General features: G+C 40.3%; 2 protein-coding genes across 3 annotated transcripts in view; one reads left to right on the forward strand and one right to left on the reverse strand.

Annotated features, from left to right (window-relative positions):
- The window catches only part of ALDH1L2 (aldehyde dehydrogenase 1 family member L2), a 32,710-nt gene extending 24,842 nt beyond the window's left edge, over positions 1-7,868 (reverse strand). The window contains exons 1-3 of the mRNA XM_060694535.2: positions 7,222-7,868; positions 2,245-2,389; positions 474-708 (exon numbers count right to left, since the gene is read on the reverse strand). Of these exons, the coding sequence (XP_060550518.1) occupies positions 474-708; positions 2,245-2,389; positions 7,222-7,272 (431 nt within the window). The 5' untranslated portion in view covers positions 7,273-7,868. The remainder of the gene's footprint in view (positions 1-473; positions 709-2,244; positions 2,390-7,221) is intronic.
- Positions 7,869-12,977: 5,109 nt separating this feature from the next.
- Positions 12,978-20,904, forward strand: part of WASHC4 (WASH complex subunit 4) — a 42,910-nt gene continuing 34,983 nt past the window's right edge. The window contains exons 1-6 of one of the 2 annotated variants that reach the window (XM_034403450.3): positions 12,978-13,210; positions 16,585-16,724; positions 17,975-18,028; positions 18,382-18,447; positions 19,081-19,126; positions 20,428-20,495. In XM_034403450.3, the coding sequence (XP_034259341.1) occupies positions 13,150-13,210; positions 16,585-16,724; positions 17,975-18,028; positions 18,382-18,447; positions 19,081-19,126; positions 20,428-20,495 (435 nt within the window). In that variant the 5' untranslated portion in view covers positions 12,978-13,149. Of the gene's footprint in view, positions 13,218-16,584; positions 16,725-17,974; positions 18,029-18,381; positions 18,448-19,080; positions 19,127-20,427; positions 20,496-20,904 lie in introns of both variants that reach the window. The other variant, XM_087873798.1, reaches the window with a different exon arrangement.

The raw sequence follows: 20,904 nt of genomic DNA on the forward strand, positions 1-20,904 counted from the left end.
ACGGAGACATCTTCAGACAGCGCTGGCTTTGAAACGGAGATGAGCACAGCCCCCTAGAGTTGGGAATGACTAGCACATATGTGCAAGGGGAACCTTTACCTTTAGACTTGACAGGGCAGTCAAACCTAAAAGAAGGCAATTCAAGACATGTCCATAAATTTGCCAAATAAAGCCACATGAATAGCAATAGCAATAGCACTTAGACTAATTAAGCCAGGGGTGAAATTGAGTAGATTATGACAGGTTCTGGAGAACCGGTAGCGGAAATTTTGAGTAGTTTGCAGAACCGGCAAATATCACCTCTGGCTGGCCCCAGAGTGGGGTAGGAATGGAGATTTTGCAATATCCTTCCCCCAGGAGTGAGGAGGGAATAGGGATTTTGCAGGATCCTTTCCTGCCATGCCCACCAAGCCATGCCCACAGAACCGGTAAGGAAAAAAATTGAATTTCACCCCTGAATTAAGCCTATTTACCAATTGATTGCAGATGCTCCTCGGTGGCGAGGAAGGATTGAGGGATGGTAAATAATAGAGCCATGCTTTGGATTGTCAATAACCTCCATTGGAATGAACTGCGTGCAGAATGGAAGGACATTCAATTCTGCTCCAACCGAATTATAGGCTTCAAGAACTTCCTGGATAGGTTTGCCTTTAACTCTCCACCTTGGGAATTTGAAGACTGGAGTGCCATCCCTTTCGGCAGCTGAGGCTGGAAAACAAAAGGCTTGTCAGTGTTTTTTTTCTTGATTTCAGAACTAAAATATAACCTGCAGCATGGAGTTGAAATAACTGTCATAAAAATATGTGTTATAGCCAATTAATGAATTTGCGTATGTGTGTATATGTGTTTTGTGTGTTGACTCCTGACGATGGCCTGAACAAATTTCTGCAGCTTTCTTGGCAAGGTTTTTCAGAAGAGGTTTGCCATTAGCGGTAATCCTCAATTTACGACCACAATTGGGAACCAGCATTTCTACTGCTAAACAAGGTGGTTGGTAAGTGAGTCACGCCCGATTTTACAACTTTTTTGTCATGGTTATTAAGAAAATCACTGCAGTTTAAGGGTATCATGTGGTCATTAAGTGAATACAGCTTTCCTCTTTTCACTTTGATTGACATAATCCAGCTGGGAAGGTCACAAATGTTCAATCACATGACTCTGGGATGCTGCAATTATTGTAAATACATGGCAGTTGCCAAGCGCACCAATTTTGATTACATGGCAGTGGGGCTGCTGCAATGGCTGTAACTGCAAGGACCAATTATAAGTCACTTTTTTCAGTGCTGGTGAATGTTACAAACAGTTGTAAGTCAAGTTCTACTTGTACCTCCTTTCTAGGGCTGAGAGTGAATGACTGACCCAAGGTTACCCAGAGGCTTTGTGCCTAGAATACATGGTCTCCCTGCTTCTAGCCTAGTGCCTTAACTCCTGCAGCAATACATTCTCAACTAACTAAATAGATGCAAATAACTTATGTAGGAACATATCAAGAACCCATTCAGATATCACAGTAGCACTATAGCCAAGAAAGCCTGCACTCTTGCATCTTACTTTAATACCACAGTGGTGTTGTAGCCTGTCAGCCGCCGGCTCCTCCAACAGACAAATCAGGACTAGGAGGCGTGGTCAGCATCAAGGCAACCTGAGAGCTCCGAGGGGAAAGAGGGAATGGAGCTGGCAGAGAGAGAGAGACAGAGGCGGAGCCTGGGCGATCCGTCAGCCCTCAGATGGAGAGTCAACAGCCCCCAGGTCTGGAGGTGGCTGATGAGGAAGAGGAGGAACAGCTGGGTCTAGTGCCTGACACGCGGATGCGCAGAAGGCAGAGGAGAGGAGAGCAGTGGAAACCTGTGGGCCGATCTTTGGGAAGGAAAAGCCACTGCTGCTAGCGAAGCCCCACCCTAGCTCTGGGGATAAAAGGCAGGGGGCGGAGATGAATAGATGTAGCAGACAACTATTCATCTCCCTGCCGGACAGACTTGTTACCTGCAGTGAGAGAGAAACTTTTTGCCAGGGCTGCTGGCGCTCCTAATAAAGGAATCTTTGAGTTAACTTCAGAGGGTTTGCCATGTTTGGGGAGCTGGGTCAGAACAAGTGGCCTTTACCCTCGGATATCTAAGCCACATGGTTTCAGGCATTGTTGAGGTTGGTGTAAGAACATGAACTAGAACATAAGAAAAGTACAATTGATTCTGCATTCAAATGCTGCCTGGTCCATATTGTAGCCATTAGAGCTTATCTACTTACCCAAAGGATCCGCTTTTCCATTTTTGTCTGGGACTGTGAACACTCCGACCACTTTGTGCCCTTCTTTTTGCAAATGCTTGTAGACTTCTTGACCAAACAGACTCTGGCCTATTAAAGCTAGCTTTAGTTTATTTTGATAGTAGTCCTACAAAAGGAAAACAAATTCAGTTAAAAAAAATACCTCCAAAGATCAGCTAATTTCTCTATAATCATTCTGTCCCAGTTACAGAATAACAGAGTTGGAAGGGACGTTGTAGGTCATCTAATCCAGGGATCTCCAATCTTGGCCACTTTAACCCTGGAGGACTTCAACTCAGCTTTGCTGGCTGGGAATTCTGGGAGTTGAAGTCTGCCAGGCTTAAAGTTGCCAAGGTTGGAGACCTGATCTACTCCAACCACCTGCTCAAGCAGGAGAACCTATATCATTTCTGACAAGTGGCCATCCAGTTATCTTATGGACATGGTCAACAAATTCTTTCAGGACAAGCAGAGCCTGGATAGCTCTGCAGACTAAGCACTGTAATTTAACACCAGCTGTCTGCTGACCAGCTGTCTGCAATTAATTACATCACTGTAATTTAACACCAGCTGTCTGCAATTAAAGTAAATTCGAATCTTGCCAGGCTCAAGGTTGACTCAGCCTTCCATCCTTTCTAAGGTAGGTAAATTGAGGACCCAGTTTGTGAGGGCAATAAGCTGACTTTGTATAAAATATACAAAAGTATGAAGGCTATTGCTTAATGCACTGTAAGCCGCCCTGAGTGTCAGGAGAAGGGCGGCATATAAATTAAATCAAACTAAAAAAAAAATGCCTATATAGTATATATAGCAAATGCCTTAACCCTGCATAGTAAAAACAACAAAAAAGCTGAAACTCAGTTCCCTAATCATAAATGAGCTCTTACCTTGTATGTAGCTTATGTTTGCTTCTCCTGATGCTGATTTCAGGGGTGAAATGCTCCCGGTTCGGACCAGATCACCTGATCTGGTAGCGATGGAGGCGGGTGGTTCGGAGAACCGGTAGCAAAAGTCCCTGCCCCCCCCATGCCCAGCTGAGCCGCGCGGTCATCAGAGGCTTTTTTTCTTTTAAATGCCTCTGACGAGCCAAGCTGAGTTGCCTGATGGCTAGAGACTTTTTAAAAAACCCTCTGACGAACAGGCAACTCAGATGGGATCGTCAGAACCTTTTGAAAGCATTTTTCAAAAAATCGCCGAAGAGGTTGTAGAAAAAATATTTTTAAAAGTAAAAAATTAAAAATTAAAAAAAATGGCCACACCCACCCAGTCACATTACCCCCCCTACTGGTTCTGTGGGCGTGGCTTGGTGGGGCGGCACCAAGCCACGCCCACAGAACCGGTAGTAACAAATTTTAGATTTCACCACTGGCTGATTTCATTATGCTTCTCTTCTTAATAACCGCTAATAAAGCAACATTTCTTTTGCTTTATGAATGTTAATGAGCCAGATTGGTAGTAGTATCCTAATAGTTAAGTGTGGACTAAATTAAAGGGCAATTATAAGTGCATTTCTCTGCCACCAATGATTTCCCTCCTTAACCTGAATTGGAGAGGAAGCAAGTCCAAACAAATGTTAGAATAGTGCTTTTCAAACTTAGCAACTTTAGGATATGTGGATTTCAACTCCCAGAATTCCTAAGTCAGCACTCTAAATTCTGGGACATGAAGTCCACACATCTTAAAACTGCCAAGTTTGAAAAACACTGTGCTAGAGCAATGGTGTTTGTCATTTGCTTTACTGCCTTAGTGATCCATTCTAAGTGACCTTGAAATAACGTCTACATGGGTCTACCAGACAAGTTGCACCAAGAACCTGCCTATCAGATCCACGTGACAACAATGCCACAGTCCAAAATAAACAATAGGAACTGGACAGATCTCAGCCAATTACGTTATCACCATATCTGCATATTGTGCATACAGGAAGGCTGAAGATGATGAAATGTACAATTTCCACACTGGGTCAAAAAAGTAACCTATTTAAATTTAGCCTTGAGCCAAGGATGAGGGAAAGTCTACAGGTATGTCCTTAAAGGATGACTCATCTTGGTGCCAGAGTTGTGAGGAGGTGTGGATTCAATGAAGACCTTCTGTTTTTGCTTTGTGGATTTATTTCTGTCCAATGACCATTCATTCATATGGAGAAAGAGAAACAAGACCTTAAGAGCCTTGGTAGTGCAGCAGACTAAAGCACTGTTAAGTAACACCAGCTGCCTGCAATTATTGCAAGTTCAAATCTCACCAGGCTCAAAGTTGACTCAGCCTTCCATCCTTTCGAGGTAGGTAAAATGAGGACCCGGTTTGTGGGGGAAATAAGCTGACTTTGTATAAAAAAGAACACCGCTTGGGGGGGCCCCAAAAGCCCTACTAAGCAGGTATATACAAAAGTATGAAGGCTATTGCTTAAACGCATTGTAAGCCGCCCTGAGTCTCCGGAAAAGGGCGGTATATAAATCAAACCAATAAATAAATAAATAAATAAATAAATAAATAAATAAATAAATAAATAAATAAATAAATAAATAAAGGGGTTTTTTTTTGTTTGGGACTTGCAAATCATGGTTTATATCTTTAGATGATATTTATATGGACATAGCAGTGAGAATTTTTCAAGAAACTATAGATTTAGAATAACTTTATTGTCATATTAAATGTATATTAATTGGCATACTTTAAAATGAAATATCATTGCATATAGCTCTCAAACGGTCACCAGGTCCAATATACACTACATAAACATGACGAAATATAAATAAATGAATTAATTTAAAAATAATTAATTTGTATTTAAAACAATCACTATTGTTTTAAATACAAATTAATTATTTTAATTATTATTATATATTATAATATAATTATATATTATTAATATTATTATTATTATTATTTAAATACAAATACAAATACAAATACAAATACAAATACAAATACAAATACAAATACAAATACAATCACTATCACTAAAACAAGCCTACCCACACTATGGGAATACAATCAAACAGGGTTTTTTTTTCTATGAAAGTGAAATCAATATAACAAAATTACTGTGTATAAAACAAACCTGAAAGCCCTTTATTTCACTGCATGCGTATACAAATGAATATATAAAGAAATAGAAAGGCATCTCGTCAGGAATCTACATGGGTCTGGATGTGGGTCATATTTAATTTTTTTGTTGTCAATACGGCAACCCACAAGCGAGGGGAAAAAACTAAGACTTTTTCTTTTGGAGAAAAGTCTCAAGAAACCAAATTTAAGCACAAGGGTTTATACTATGATTCTTGGAGGTGGATTTCCAGTGCATAGCTAAGTATACATAATTTTGGCTGCAATATGTGGCTGCTTGAAAGAGTCTTTATGTGGTTAAAGCATAAGTCATGTGATCATTTCCACGTCTACTGGCTGTTCTGCTTACAGCTGTAAACTCGTAAAGTCTATCCAGAGGCAATGTGCTGTCGTCAGTCATTCATTCTCATATTTAACATTGCTGATGCAATCCAGGGAGCTCATATGAAGCCTTCTTGCTATATTCATTCCTTAACGTGGATTTTTTTCTAAAAATTTATTTAGGAGGCTGGCAGTTCACTAAACATATGTGTTGTCAAGCACATATGCAACCCCACCTCCAATAAAGCAAGAGATACTTGGCTGAGTTTGTGAATTTGCACACAGAATTAGAAGCAATTGATTAAGAAAAGAACTAAAGGAACTTTCAGTGCAAATCCCACAGAAGTACATTTCAGGGCATTAGTCCTGTTTAGTACAATTGAGTTTTCTGTGACAATACCATACTGTACGGTACGTCTCCAGAAGAAATAGTGCTGGTAGAACTTCATCTCTCATGCACACACAATATTTAAAACATCTGGATTAAAGCATTTTCTGTGCAAAAAATCCCCATAACCTTGGAAAATGCTCAGGCTCCAAATAAAATGTTTTAACATACTAAGGCAAAATAGTATTCCACAACAGTTAACTACATAATCAGTAAGAAAATAGTACACTACAATATAACCTTTCCCAATTTGGAAAGAGATCCATAATTCCCAGTCAGAAGGGGTCAGGATAGTGTGGAATTTGCAGATTTCTAGTCCCCACTGCTTTCTAGGGGCTCAAATTGCAGAAGGGGGGAAATTATTAGAAAGGCAGATTTTACTATGAAACTAGTTGGGTGATATTGAACTAATCTTTTTCGTGTGAGCCTACCCTACAAGGCTGATGTGAAGGACCCTGTGCAATCTGAAGAAGAACGGTGGCATACAGTGTGAGAAATAGTTTAAGGTAAACATTAAATGACTAGTTATATATAAAATGCAACATCTCCAGGTCTATAGCAGGAATTCTTTTGAACATGTCCAGGAATTATGGCACATGTATCAGTCTGAAAGGAATGGATTACTTGCTGCATGCATCTGCACGTGCGAGTACACACAAACACACACACACACCAAAAAAAAAACATGGGAAAAAATCCAACCATCCCATTTTTCCCAGGGAGCCTACTGTAATGCCTTTTATCCCATGGCTGGATTATCCTACCCAGTCATGACGCCGAGCTATTTTTTCAGACTGACAGCATCCTACATAAGCAGAAACTTTTTGGCAAGCCTTTGGAAGAACACCAGCATCCAAATTGTGCTGAATTTCTTCTTTGTTAAAACAACAGCAAGAAGCAAAAACAAAACACCCTCTGTTCACATTACAACAGTTCTCCTGCCTCACCTCCCATCCTTTTTTCCTTTCCAATCCTCTGGCAAACCAAAATTCTGCCTCAATCCTGACCTGTCTGTCCCAGAAGCCCAATTTTGAGAAACATCTGCCCGCCCGCCAACCGGGCAGCAAAGTGGGGGGGGAGAGGAGGGGAGGAAGGCGAGAGAGGAAGAGGAGTGGATAGCAGCATCCTTTTTTTTCTACCCTTTCGACCGAAGTCTCTGTCCACGTCCCCACCTTCCTACTCACCCTGGCTGTGGTCGAGAATTTCCTGAGCAAGTGGTTGCTTTTGGAAAGCATTTTGCAGGAGAGCAGCTCCGAGGACCAGCCGCCTGCTTGCCTCAGCAGGCAGGATCGATCACCTGAAGAGGGAGCGCAATCTTGAGCCGAAAGGCTGAGCTAGAAGGGACGCAGCGGCAGCAGCAGCAGCAGCAGCAGCAGGAGGAGCGTCTCGTCTGATGCAACCCAAGCGGGCTGCCTTTGGCTCCGAGCCAGAGAAAAGAGAGCTTGGCGGGGTCGCGCAAGCGGAGGGAGGGGGGCGATTCAGCGGCGGAGGCGCGCTTGGTGGCGGGCAGGCCTTTCTCCTAAATCTCCCACCTGCATTTGAAACAAAGGGCGGGGGAAACTCCTGCTTGTCTGAACGCAGCATATTTTCAGAGCCGGGAGCCTTCCTCCGAATCTGGGTTAGGCTTAGGTGAAGATGAATCATAGCTGTTATCTGACAGAGCAGATTTTCAACAGGTGCAGATTTTACCAAGAGATGGTTATGTATGATGTAGCCGCAGTCTTGTTCGCTTACTTTTGTCTACTGGGCCTTTCCAAGCTTACCATCCCTCTTATTACGATAGATGACCTTTCCAATCTTCTTCATCCATTGGACCAGGCTGGCTGGGTGTGCGAACGACATCCAGTTGCGTGCAAATGACACCCATCTGGAGCACAGCGTGGGGGCAGTTCTTAAGGCCTGGTTTTTCTTGCTCTGACTGTCCGAGTGCATAAAATGCAGGAGAGAAGGAGCCTTCATAAAGTTTGGCATAGTGCAAGATTACAGATGGGGAAGATCTATTTTTCTGCTCAAATTTCTAACATCTGGATCTAGCTATGACGAAGAAGATAAGTCAAGGTAGTCAAGAATTAGGGAGGACTGGTTATCATGAGTACGTTCTCTCTATTAACAAGGGAGAATCTTGGAGAAATGTGCAGATGTCACCTTGGTGTCTTTTTTGGTGATTATTTGAGAAATCAGAGGATATGCTTATTGCCAGAGGACTGGGGAAGGGCAGACGTTACTCCTGCCTTCAAAACAGAAGGGAAAGGTAGTTTGTTTTGTCTTGATAGGAACAGTCAATTAAACAAACTGGTGAGATTGTTTCCAGTTGTGACCAAAAACGTTTCATACAATTCCTGCCTACCTTTATTCTGGACAGGAGGGTATAGATTCCAATGCAATTCCATACCAATTAATTAAATACATAAATATCAGACCTGCCCAAAGACAGTAGCCTGTCCCTGTTTCTACCCCCCCCCAAAAAAACCCCATGAAAAGTAATCTCCTCATTTAGCAACTGTCTCATTTAGCAACTGTGTGAAAAATGGTCATAAGTCATTTTTTTCAGTGCCATTGTAACTTCAAATGGTCACTGAATGAATGGCTATAAATCAAGGACTACCTATGTAATACAATATGTCTTGGAGAAAGTTGGGAATATTACAAGACATTTCACTGGAGAACGTTTTTTTTAAACCTACGGTGTGAATGCTATACCTTGCTTGTCTACTTTGTAACACAATCTCTCATTTATCTTGTGACAATCCACTATAATAGTATTTTTCTCACAGTTGGGAAAAACCTTTTAAGCAAGTTTTCACAGGCAGCTTGTTTTTCTTGTTTTAGTTCTGATTTTTTTTTTCCTTTTCCTCTACTGTACTTGGGTTATATGGCAAGAATGATGCACACTCCCCTTATTGTGGCAATTTTTTATTATTTGATGAGATGTTTGCTATTATCTAGATTATACTTGGATTAAAACCCACATTAACCTTTCTCTCATGCCAAGTTATTTTCATTACTTTAAACTTCTACTGCATGCTAGCATTTTGCCTCTCTTTACATATTGAATTGTATTACCCATCTTTGGGTTTTATTGCAGAAAGGGTCTTAATAACAATTAAGATTCCTTTACACTGTTTAATATCAGATGCTTGAACTTTCTTTTATAAAGAAAAGCAAACTATAAACATTGTTTAGAGAAGTTAACTTCCCCAAAGAATTCCAGAATTCCTAGTTCTGTTAATTAAAAGGCGTGGTGCAGCTATTCTACTTTTATTTCCTAAACTATATGTATGTGTATTTGTTCCTAAGGAAAAAATATGCAGGAAAAGCAGTAATAATTTTAGGTGAACGACTGTTTTTTTCAGATATCAGTAAAAATGCTTTGTTTCAAAGTCCAATTTAAAAACCTCATTTGGAATTAAGGCTAAGTCATCCACCATTGATAAATCATTTTCTCCCCCTTTAAAATAGGCAACATATGTGACACATAAAAAGGAATGTACAGACAGTTGTAGTCACCATTTTGGCTTTTTTAAACTTGTTGATACTTTCTTTCCTAAAGACAACATGTGTCCCCTCTTGAGGAATTAAACTAAAGTTATTGTATTTTTACTTGGGCTACTGCAAGCTGATACATTAAGGATGGGAGAAACTTTTCCTAACTTTTCAGCAGCTACACTATAAATTTTCTCACATTCATATATTTCATGCTGGAGAAGAGGAATTTAACCTGCACATTCATGTTCAGCATCAAGTTTCCCTGCCCTTCCCAAGTTAGTTATCTTGACTGTCTTATGCTCTTTTGATATTATTTAAATTGTGTTTTTATATGCTGTGGCTCTCTATTTAGACTCACTACTGTGAAATGGGCAAACTATGCAAATTAAGCAAAAAAATTAAAATAGGATGCGGGTGGTACAATAAGGGCTATACCATAGCACAGGGGTCCCCAACCCCCAGGCTGCGGCCCACTGCTGGGCTGTGAGCGGTTCAGAACCGGGCCGTAGAAGCAGTGGGAAAGCATATGTGCATGTGGATTCCCACTTGTGTGACGGTGGGCGCATGTGCTCACCACCTGTGAAAATAGAGCTGTGCGTGAACCCACACAGTTGCTGCTGCTTGTGTGGAACCATTCCGTCTCCTCCCCCTTTCCCCCCGTCTGCAAAGCCAAAAAGATTGGGGAACTCTACCATAGCAATTTCTGTATCAGTGGTGGGTTCCTCCCGGTTCCGCCCGGTTCCGCCGAGCTGGTAGCGGAGACGATATGATATCACTGAACAGGTTCTGCCCCCCGCCCCCCCGGGTTATTCTTACCTTTTATTTGGCCCCACCCCCAATCTATTGCTGCCTCCTGAGTCCCAGCTGATGGGCTATAAGGAAAAACTGTTTAAACTCTTGCCTCGGGGCTTCAAAGGGCCGCCCTACAGCTGATCAGTGGTAAAAGGCAGTTTGATGGTAGACCCGTGCCTGCAAAAATAAATGGGTAGACCAGTGCCTGCAAAAATACATGAGTAGACCAGTGCCTGCAAAAATAAATGGGTAGACCAGTGCCTGCAAAAATACATGAGTAGACTGGTGCCTGCAAAATAAATGGGTAGACCAGTGCCTGCAATAATACATGAGTAGACCAGTGCCTGCAAAAATAAATCCTTGAGGAGCACCTGGAGGCTCCAGCTGGTCCAGAATGCAGCGCGCAGGTAATTATGGGGGCGACATGGCGCTCCCATGTAACACCTCTCCTGCGTGAGCTGCACTGGCTCCCGGTGGTCTTCCGGGTGTGTTTCAAGGTATTGGTTCTCATCTTTAAAGCGCTCCATGGCTTAAGGCCCGGGTATTTACGAGACCACCTTCTGCCACCGATAACCTCCCACCGGCCAATCCGCTCCCACAGAGAGGGTCTCCTCAGGGTGCTGTCGGTCAAACAATGTTGACTGACGACCCCCAGGGGGAGAGCCTTCTCTGTGGGGGCACCCGCCCTCTTGAACGAGTTACCCCCAGGAATACGACTGATCTCGGACCTCCGTACTTTCTGCCGAGCATTGAAGACCTTCTTATTTCAGCAAGCCGGTGGTATACTAACTAACTAACTAACTAACTAACTAACTAACTAACTAACTAACTAACTAAATAAATAAATAAATAAAATAAAATAAAATAAAATAAAATAAAATAAAATAAAATAAAATAAAATAAAATAAAATAAAATAAAATAAAATAAATAAATAATAGACCAGTGCCTGCAAAAATAAATGGGTAGACCGGTACAGCTCTGCAAGCAGTTAAAAGCCTGGTAGACCAGTACCTCTGCTAAATCCTAAAGAATTGTCACATGACCATCAAGCCATGCCCACAAAATAAGCCACGCCCACAGAACTGGTAGTAAAAATTTTTAAAACCCACCCCTGCTCTGTATCTGTTTAAAGCAGGGGTGTCAAACTCGATTTCATTGAGGGCTGCATCAGGGTTGTGTTTGACTTTGGGACGGGGTGGGCGTGGCCAGCTCGATGTCACCTGTGTGGTGGCCTGAGCGCTCTGCCAGAGAAAACTGGCTCCCGAGCTCCGTTTTCATTGGCAGAAGCACCGTGAGCCAGTCCTTTGCTGTTTCCAGAGCGGCCCCACGGGTCAGATCTAAGCAACCTGCAGGCCAGATTTAGCCCCTGGGCCTTGAGCTTGATACCTCTGGTTTAAAGGATATTTTGTACAAATAGCATATGTGTCAACTATCACTATAGTAGTGGGCTTATTGTTCATTGTCACTTGCACTTTCACTCAAAATTCTGCAAAATACCTTTCCAGGCGCACTTAACAATCTAATCCCCCTATAACTTTTGCATTCATTCTTGCTAATAGTAACAACAGCATAATTCTTCCAATCATCAGGCACAAATGCAGCTGTATATATTTGAAAACTCCATTTCATAAGCATTCATTCATATTTTAGCACTTTTTCAGGACCAGCATTACCATTTTTCAACATTTTGCACAGCTTCATTTTTTTTCTTGGCTACTAACGTTTTAAGCACACGTTCCATTTACTGTCTTTGACATTTCACTTTCCCTGTCAAACAAATCATGTGTAGTCAACTGTATCAAATATTTATTTGGTAAAAGTTTGATAACTCAAAATCACCATTATTGTTAAGATCTCATCAAGGTTTGGCTTTTGTTATCTTTCTCCAGTATTACATTGTTTGCCAAGCTAGTACAGGATATAATAGCTGAAAATTCTGAATTGTTACTTAATTCACCAGGAGGAGATTGGCCTCATCTTACATCAGGCACAAATCCTGTATTATAAATTGACCCTATTTATATAGAACTGTATATTTTAGACAGGGTTATAGAATAGAACCTAGCAGTCCGAAAGCACGTAAAAAATGCAAGTAGAAAAATAGGGACCACCTTTGGTGGGAAGGTAAAAGCATTTCGTGTGCCTTTGGCATTTAGTCATGCCAGCCACATGACCACCGCGACGTCTTCGGACAGCACTGGCTCTTCGGCTTTGAAATGGAGATGAGCACCGCCACCTAGAGTCAGGAACGATCAGCACATATGTGCGAGGAGAACCTTTACCTTTACCTTATAGAATAGAATTCTTTATAGAATACTTTATTGGCCAAGTGTGATTGGACATACAAGGAATTTGTCTTTGGTGCGTATGCTCTCAGTGTACATGAAAAGATACATTCGTCAAGAATCATAAGGTACAACACTTAATGATAGTCATAGGGTACAAATAAGCAATCAAATCATACTAGGAAACAATCAATATAAATCTTGCCTATTAATAACAAGATCCATAACTTTTTCCTTGAGACCAAAGACCAAAGTCACAAGATAATCAATTCACTATTTGTGTGTAAAAGCTGTGTATTGAGCAATACCGCCCTCTACCTGCCACTTTAAGTAATCACAGCCACTCTTCTTACGGATTATGGACGCCTCATCCGCCAGGAGCCGCTATCGAACGCGCACCACGCATTCTCCGTCCAGCTCCCTTCTAAACCTGAGAACTACATTGACCGATAGGCCTTGCGGGCGTGGCAGGAAATCCCGTGTTTTGTAGTAGGAGCGGTGCTTCTGCTGCCGCCGCCGCCGCCGCCACTGTTGGATGTGGGTCCGTCATGGCGCTGGAGACCCTCTCGCCGGATTGGGAATTCGACCGCGTTGACGACGGCTCTCAGAGTAAGAGGTGGGGTGGGGAAGGCCTGCAGTGGGAACCTAGGCTTTGAATCCGGCCAAACCAAGGGAGAGGTTTGCGGAGGGGCGCCTGCAGTGGTGCTCCGGCTCTTGGGAGAATGGCCAAGCCCTCTCCGTCGAAAGGTTTCCCCCCCACCCGGGTCCCGGCGGAATGAATGGGTCTTTCCTCCGGGATGAATTTAACTCTTTCCTCCCGGGCCGAAGGAAGGACCTTAGCTTGTGCCCAGCGCTTGTCCATAGGCTGCTAAGGTTGGGGGGCAAAAGGACGTGTCCATCCGTTTCTCCCCAGTCAAGGTGGCTGGGGGTTAAAAGGAGAGTTTGGGTCCCTTTACACAAAGTTCACACTGCTTTGCCTACCTAAAGGTGAACAAAAAAAAAAACCTCTGCCAAATCCCCAGATATACAACAGACACACGCAGGACGTCTTGTCCGAAGCAGGAAAGTTTGTGATTAAAAAGTTGTTCTGAAATCTTATTCCTCTTTCCAGTGAATTACGGAATATAACACACATTGCCCGTTTGTGTTACTCAGCCCTTGCGTTTCTACCCATATTGTAAGGGTATACATACACACACACACACACACACACACACACACACACACACACACACACAAATGAATAGTTTTAGGGGTATTTTGAAATTGAAATGCAAACCCTAATTTCTGTAGGTGATCATTAACATGTTTGAGGGCAAAATTTAAGATTGAATTTGGCAATTCTGGCAATTCATGGCAAATATTTGTGTGCCCCTGCGAAAGATTTTGTTTTTTTGCTAACATGGCTTCAAATGATTGACAGTTTGTAATTGATTTAAAGCAGGGGTGAAATCCAGCAGGTTCTGACAGGTTCTGGAGAACCGGTAGCGGGAAATTTTGAGTAGTTCGGAGAACTGGCAAATACCACCTCTGGCTGGTCACAGAGTGGGGTGGGAATGGAGATTTTGCAGTATCCTTCCTCCAGGAATGGGGAGGGAATGGGGATTTTGCAGTATCCTTTCCGTGCCACGCCCACCAAGCCACACCACAGCCACAGAACCGGTAGTAGAAAAATTTGGATTTCACCACTGATTTAAAGCACTTTTGTTCAACAGTAAACTATGGCTTTTTTAAAAAAATGAGGATTAGTTAAACTGAAGGAATGGTCCCCATAACTGCATCTACTTATCTAAGAGTGCTCAAGTTTGAAAGATGTAAAATAATAATTACTGAGAATCTGGAATATAAGGGATGGGTGGGTTAGACCTAGCTTAATCTGGATTAAAACTGGAGTATAATTTGTGCGTCTTGAAGATAGATCAGTATTATAGTGAACATGATTGAGATTTTCCCCTCTGCAGGACTGATAATGCATAAAATGAGAATAAATTCTTCATTTCTACTGCATTTTTATAAATGAGGTTAGGAGTCTAATGTGTTTTAGTGGTAGTGAGCGATGCAGTATGAGATAAAGTTTACTCAGATGAATACGGAGTAAATGATCTTCACTGCATATTTCATTAATTCTGATATAATTTTGCCTAATGATAATGTAACGGGGTATAATGTCTATTGTAATCCAGGTAGTCATCAATTTATGACCACGATTGAGCCCAACATTTCTGTTGCTAAGTGAACTATTTGTTAAGTGAGTTTTGCCTCATTTTACAACCCTTGACACAGTTCTTAAGTGAATAACTACAGTTGTTAAATTAGTATCATGGTTAAGTTAAGTGAATCTGGCTTCCCCATTGATTTTGCTTGTCAGAAGGTCGCAAAAGGTGATCATGTGACCTCTGGACACTGCAGCTGCCATAAATATGAGTCAGTTGCTAAGCATCTGAATTTTGATCATGTGATCATGGGGATGCTGCAATGCTCATAAGTATGAATAACGGTTTTAGCTCACTTTCAGTGCTGTTGTAACTTTGAATGGTCACTAAATGAACTGTTGTAAGTGGAGGACTACCTATATAAGTTATAAGAACTAAATGTTACAGACTTCTGCTGCTATGATGGTTGAATGATTTTCCTGTAAAGGCCCTCCCTCTTCCCAGTTGAGATTATGTTTTCTTCTCTCTTCGACAGCAATTTCCCTGTTGATAGTACTTTACTTCCTCTTTGCTTTCTGTTGGTTTCCGATTCACTTGATTGTTCCAGCTAGTTTATTTTATTTTTGTGTTGTTTTTGGTAATTGGCAGATATTCTCCACATTTTACACTCTATCTTTTTGGGTAGAGACTTTATTCTTGCAGCTGCGCTCTGCTTTTGCTGAAATATGTAGTCATGCTGAAGTAATTAAGAGGTTTGGTGGATGCATTTCTCTCCTTAATTTGCAGAAATTGGAACTTGACAGTCTGTTTCATTTATATTTTGGGACTTTTTTACAGATGTGTATGAACTGGGGGTGTTAACATTATGATATGAATATTAATTGGAATATATACCATTCTTGGAGATATTCTGCACACTTGCACATGTTTTTAATTATCATGCATAAAATACATATTTTGTCACTTATGAAATATTTAATTACAAAACTATCTTATGAAATATATTGCATAATAGTTACCCAGAAAATGACATAATATAATGAATTTATTTGAGTAGTTTTGCCTTTGCATTGACATTTGGTTATAAATAGCTTTGTCAATATAAAAACATAATGTGCATTTACATCACTTATTCACTTGTATATTGTTGCTGAAATCATAAAGCAAACTGAGTCTTTTAAAATGCAGTCTCTTTAGTTGTAGATACGAAAAAGAATTTAAAGTGCTTTATTGTAAGCAGCCATGTTTAGTAGTGTATAAAAAGAAAAACAGTTTCCTGTTTTGCCTCTTGTAATTCCAGTTCCTTGGTTAAACATTTAAATAAAGAATGTTTATTTGTACTAATACAAAACTGCAGCATGCATACCGTCTTACACATTAATAATGAAATTTATAGTTCATTCATCCCCAGCCTGGTACCCTACAGTTGGTTGGAATATCAATGTAAAACTTGTAAAATAATGTAACTCATCAATGTAAAACTTCTGCTTTAGGGAGACTTCACTGGATCTTTAGTGTTTGAAGTCTGTTTTATAAACCTTCCTGCAATAAATTCCGTTATCAAAATAGCAGAATGACTGACTTGTGAAATGTTATTTTTTTGCTACAATATTAAAACTATCATTATATATCCTTATAATAGATTGTTTAATAATATTAAAATAACAGACTGGGAGCAAAAAACCTCTGTGAAGAAAATGGAAGAGGGGACTTTGAGTGATTTTTTAAAAAAAGTAAATAAGTAATTGCTTGAATTTAGGTAATTTCTGTGATTCCAAGCTTAATCAGCATATTTCCAAATATTATAATGAAAATGCTGTTTACTCGTAGAAATCCATGCTGAAGTGCAGTTAAAGAACTATGGGAAATTCCTTGAAGCATATACTTCCCAGCTGAAGAGAATTGAAGATGCATTGGATGATTCCATTGGAGATGTTTGGGACTTCAATCTTGACCCCATTGCATTAAATGTATGTGTATGCCTTATGAGCTTATGCCATTTTACTCAAGCCTCTTACTATTCAATTACATACCATACTTGCACAGAATTTTGTAAGGCAACCAGACATTCAGAGCAACTTTCCCCAACCTATTGCCCTGTTTATGTGGGACTTTCCCCCCAGTTCCATTCTGGGTACATGTTGAAAAGTCTGTTGATTAATCTAACATCACTGAAGAGGGAATACCTGCATGCTGTCTTTTGAATAATTACATTGAGAGCCATCTTTCTAGAACCACCTCCTGTTGAATAATTAATATTTAACTGCCACCATGTACTTTGCTGTAGACTATTTTGGCTTCAGGCCACCATTAGAAGCATTTGCAATTTTCCCCAAGTTGGTTGGTGTATTTGTTTATATTTAATTAGTTCAGCTATTCATTTGTTATGCATGTACCGAAATATTGTAGTTGGGGAAAAAAATCCTTTATGTACTCATTAAATAAGCTTCTAGAACAGGGGTGTCAAATTTGATTTCATTGAGGGCCACATCAGGGTTGTGTTTGACCTTGGGGGGGCTGGGGGGCGTGGCCAGCTCAACATCACTCGTGTCAGGGGCGCCTGTGGTGGCCCAGGCGCTCTGCCAATAAAAATGAGCTCCCAAGCTCTGTTTTCGGCTGCCACTGCCTTCTGCAATTCTCTGCCAGCAAAAACAGAGCTATGGAGGGCCATCAGTTGTGTTGGGGGTGTCTGTGGTGGCTGGACCACTCTGCCAGCGTAAACGGGCTCCTGAGCTCTGTTTTCAGCTGTGATGGCCTCCTGCAACCCTCTGCCAGCGAAAACGGAGCTCGGGAGGGCCTGTCCTCCCGAGCTCTGTTTTCTCTGGCAGAGCACCATGGGCCAGTCCTTTGTTGTTTTCAGGGCAGCCCCGCGGACCAGATCTAAGTACCCTGCGAGCTGAATTCGGCCCTTAAGTTTGACATCCCTGTTCTAGAAGTAAGGTATAATATTTCCACCCCATTCCAATATTTATATTTCAGGATTTTGACTGTTGTTGCTATTTTGCTTGTGACAATCATCACCTGTTTAATAATTTAGGAATGAAATTTTTAAAGGCTCTCTTGGCTCTCCGATAGGGTACTTGCTTCCTCAGAGTATAGTACAGGGTTTGTCCTATGTAATTGCAGTTTGGATTAAGCTTCCTATTTCATTTAGCTAAAACAATCATGTTGCAAATCTCTGATTTCCCCTTAAACCATTCGTGTTTTTGCTTAATTTTAGCTTTTGCCTTATGAACAGTCTTCCTTACTTGAACTCATAAAGACAGAAAACAAGGTACGTTGCTCAGTGTCAAAAACATATTACAAACATATTGCAGTTTCTTTTTGTGCTTTACAAAATATATCTTTTGTTTGTAAGTTTTAAATCATTTTACCTTGCCTTTCACTAGAAATATCCAGAGCTGCTTTCCAACAATCAGTAATAAACAAGATATTCTCTGCTCCCAGATTTATAACTAAAAGATGTGACAAGGAGATAAGGATGTCCCCAGTTCTTAAAGTTGAAATGTCCATCTTGAATTAAACATATTTATTTCTGTATTAAAGTTTGTATCATACCTACATTCTTTCCCCTCCTTTATTCTGTTTATAAAAGTAGCCTGGATTTTTTTTCTCTTGTTTATCCAGGTTCTGAACAAAGTCATCACTGTATATGCTGCTCTTTGCTGTGAAATCAAAAAGTTAAAACATGAGGTAAAATCTTTCTTTTATCTCTTGTATTATGTATAAGCCGCTACATACCGTATTTTTCAGAGTATAAGACGCACCTTTTTCCCCCCTAAAAGGGGGTGAAAATTTAGGTGCATCTTATACACCGAATGTAGCCCCGCCCACCCACTGGCCCCCATTCTTTGGCCTCTGCCTCCCAGCAGTTACCTCCTTGCAAGCAAACAGCAAGAAAAACAGCTCCTTTCATCTTCAGCACAGCCTAATTAGCACAAGTTGATTGGATGGCCTCCCGACTCAGCTGATTTGCTCTCAGCTGTTTTGCGCAGGGCTCTGCTGCTTGCTGCAAAGAGGTAAATTGCTGGAGCAGATTTTTTTTTTCCTTGTGCTAATTATGCTGAAAACGAAAATGAAAGTAAAGCAGGCTGTTTGCTGTTTGCTGCAATCAGGCAAAATTGCTCAGAGGCAGAGGGAGATTTCTTTTTCTTCTTTTCCTCACCAAAAAAGGTAGGTGCATCTTATACTCCGGTGCATCTTATACTCCGAAAAATACGGTACATGTTTCATTCATATTTGATATTTAAAATGTAATCGTGCATTTCTATAAACTAAAACTATATAAAGTATTGTGCAAGAAAAAAAATCTGCTTTTATTCCCAGGCAGAAACGAAGTTTTATAACGGCCTCCTGTTTTATGGTGAAGGAAGTAAGTATTGTATATTAATTATGCTAATATGGGACACATCTATTCAAAGATTCTGTATGCAGTAATAAACTTCAAATATGCTTTTGTTATTGAGAAACAGCAAACTTTCTTAAATCTTTGCTTAACCAATTATATAACAAGATAGGAAAAGCAGAGCATAAGTTTTGGAATTCTTTCCAGCCTCATTACCAACAGTAGCTATAGGATAGGAACAGCCTGCATGTAGCATCCTCTCAAATAGGAAGGGCTTCTTTTAAAATGGATTAGTTTTACCTCTTCTGCATGTGCAAAATAAATTTATGAAGAGCAATAGTAGACCATATGTCACATCAAATGCATTTTGCATTTTATATGTGGGAACTGATTTTTAATTTAGTTTAGAACTTTGAGATTATACGGTAATACTGATGACATGTTTAAGAAATAGTTTCATTACTGAAATATAGTTTGGATGCTTTGATAGATAAGCCATGAAATATCTTGATTTAAGCTGATCTTGTGATGAATAGAATGTTAATGCCCAAATGGTGAGCAGACAGTACGGAAGTTACAAGTACTTGATAGAAATGCCTGACCAGTATTGGATGTTTTCTGAAGCTGACTTTCTGTTTTCTATTCGAAGTAAAATGCATATCCACAGCTTTCAGAGTAGTATTTTGTTATTAGTTCATTAATGCTTAGAAGTGTCCTTCAGTAACAGACTTTTACTGTGTGTCTGTGTGTCTGTTTGTGTGTATTTCTAATAATATAACATGAGCCGCTATTATCTTAAGCAGGTAATATCTTTATGAAGTTTGTTCTCCTGTCATGCCTGATTTTGAAACATGTAGTGAGATGCTGCCAAAATGAAAACAAGGCACTGTTGATTATTTGGTTCATTGGCAGGAAGCAAAGAGAGTGTTGAAACAACTACACAAGTCACATTTGTTTTATCAATAGCTTCTTCTTGACTGTGATGCAGGGATTGGGAAAAAGGTTGGCAAATTAAAGCACATTTATTTGGGAAGCATCCAAGCAAATAGATCTAAATGGCCAAATCTGTAAGGGAATAAAATCCCCCCCCCTTTGCTTCTTTTTGTGTACTGGGTAATTTTTGCATAGTATAGGATAATAAAGTATTTAAACTTGAAAGCAGTGTGTCATGATAAGCTTTTCATTTGAATTCTATTGGTTTTATATGATTTGTAATGGTATGCTTTAATTATGACTCGGGGAAAATGGCTACGGTATACTTGGGGGTAATTGATTAGTAATGATTGAGTTCTCTCAAAGTAGGGTAATTTTCATGTTTATTTTTCAAGCTGTGGATTCCAGTAAGGTGGAAGGAGATAGTCAAATACAGATGGGAAGATTTATTTCATTTCTCCAGGTAATATCTATAGTACCGATTTTTTGCAGAATTTTGTCTTTACTAAGTGGTCGACGTCTTAATTGTGCTATGGGATTTTTCCCCCCATGACAACAACAAAAGTGATTTAAGTAAAATGTCCTTGGGTGAATTGGTGGTAAGTAGAGTTGTATTGTTCTTAGCTTTCTGTTTTTCTCTTCTTCTTTTTTTTTTTTGTCCACCTTCCTTTGCAGATTTTATAACAGACTCTTGCATGCATCTATTTGTAGTATGTCTGTGGTAGATTAAAACACTCCCCATCTGCAGATGAATCTGTATGCCTTGAAAAAGAGCAACAAGACTAACAATTCTGCTAGATTTGGGTTAATAAGGAAAAGATAGTTCAAGTGATAACATTAGATGGATAATCCAATGGCAGACAATGAATCTA

This window comes from Pantherophis guttatus, chromosome 7 (assembly GCF_059756535.1).
Source record: "Pantherophis guttatus breed Tessera chromosome 7, ASM5975653v1, whole genome shotgun sequence".
Taxonomy (NCBI): domain Eukaryota; kingdom Metazoa; phylum Chordata; class Lepidosauria; order Squamata; family Colubridae; genus Pantherophis; species Pantherophis guttatus.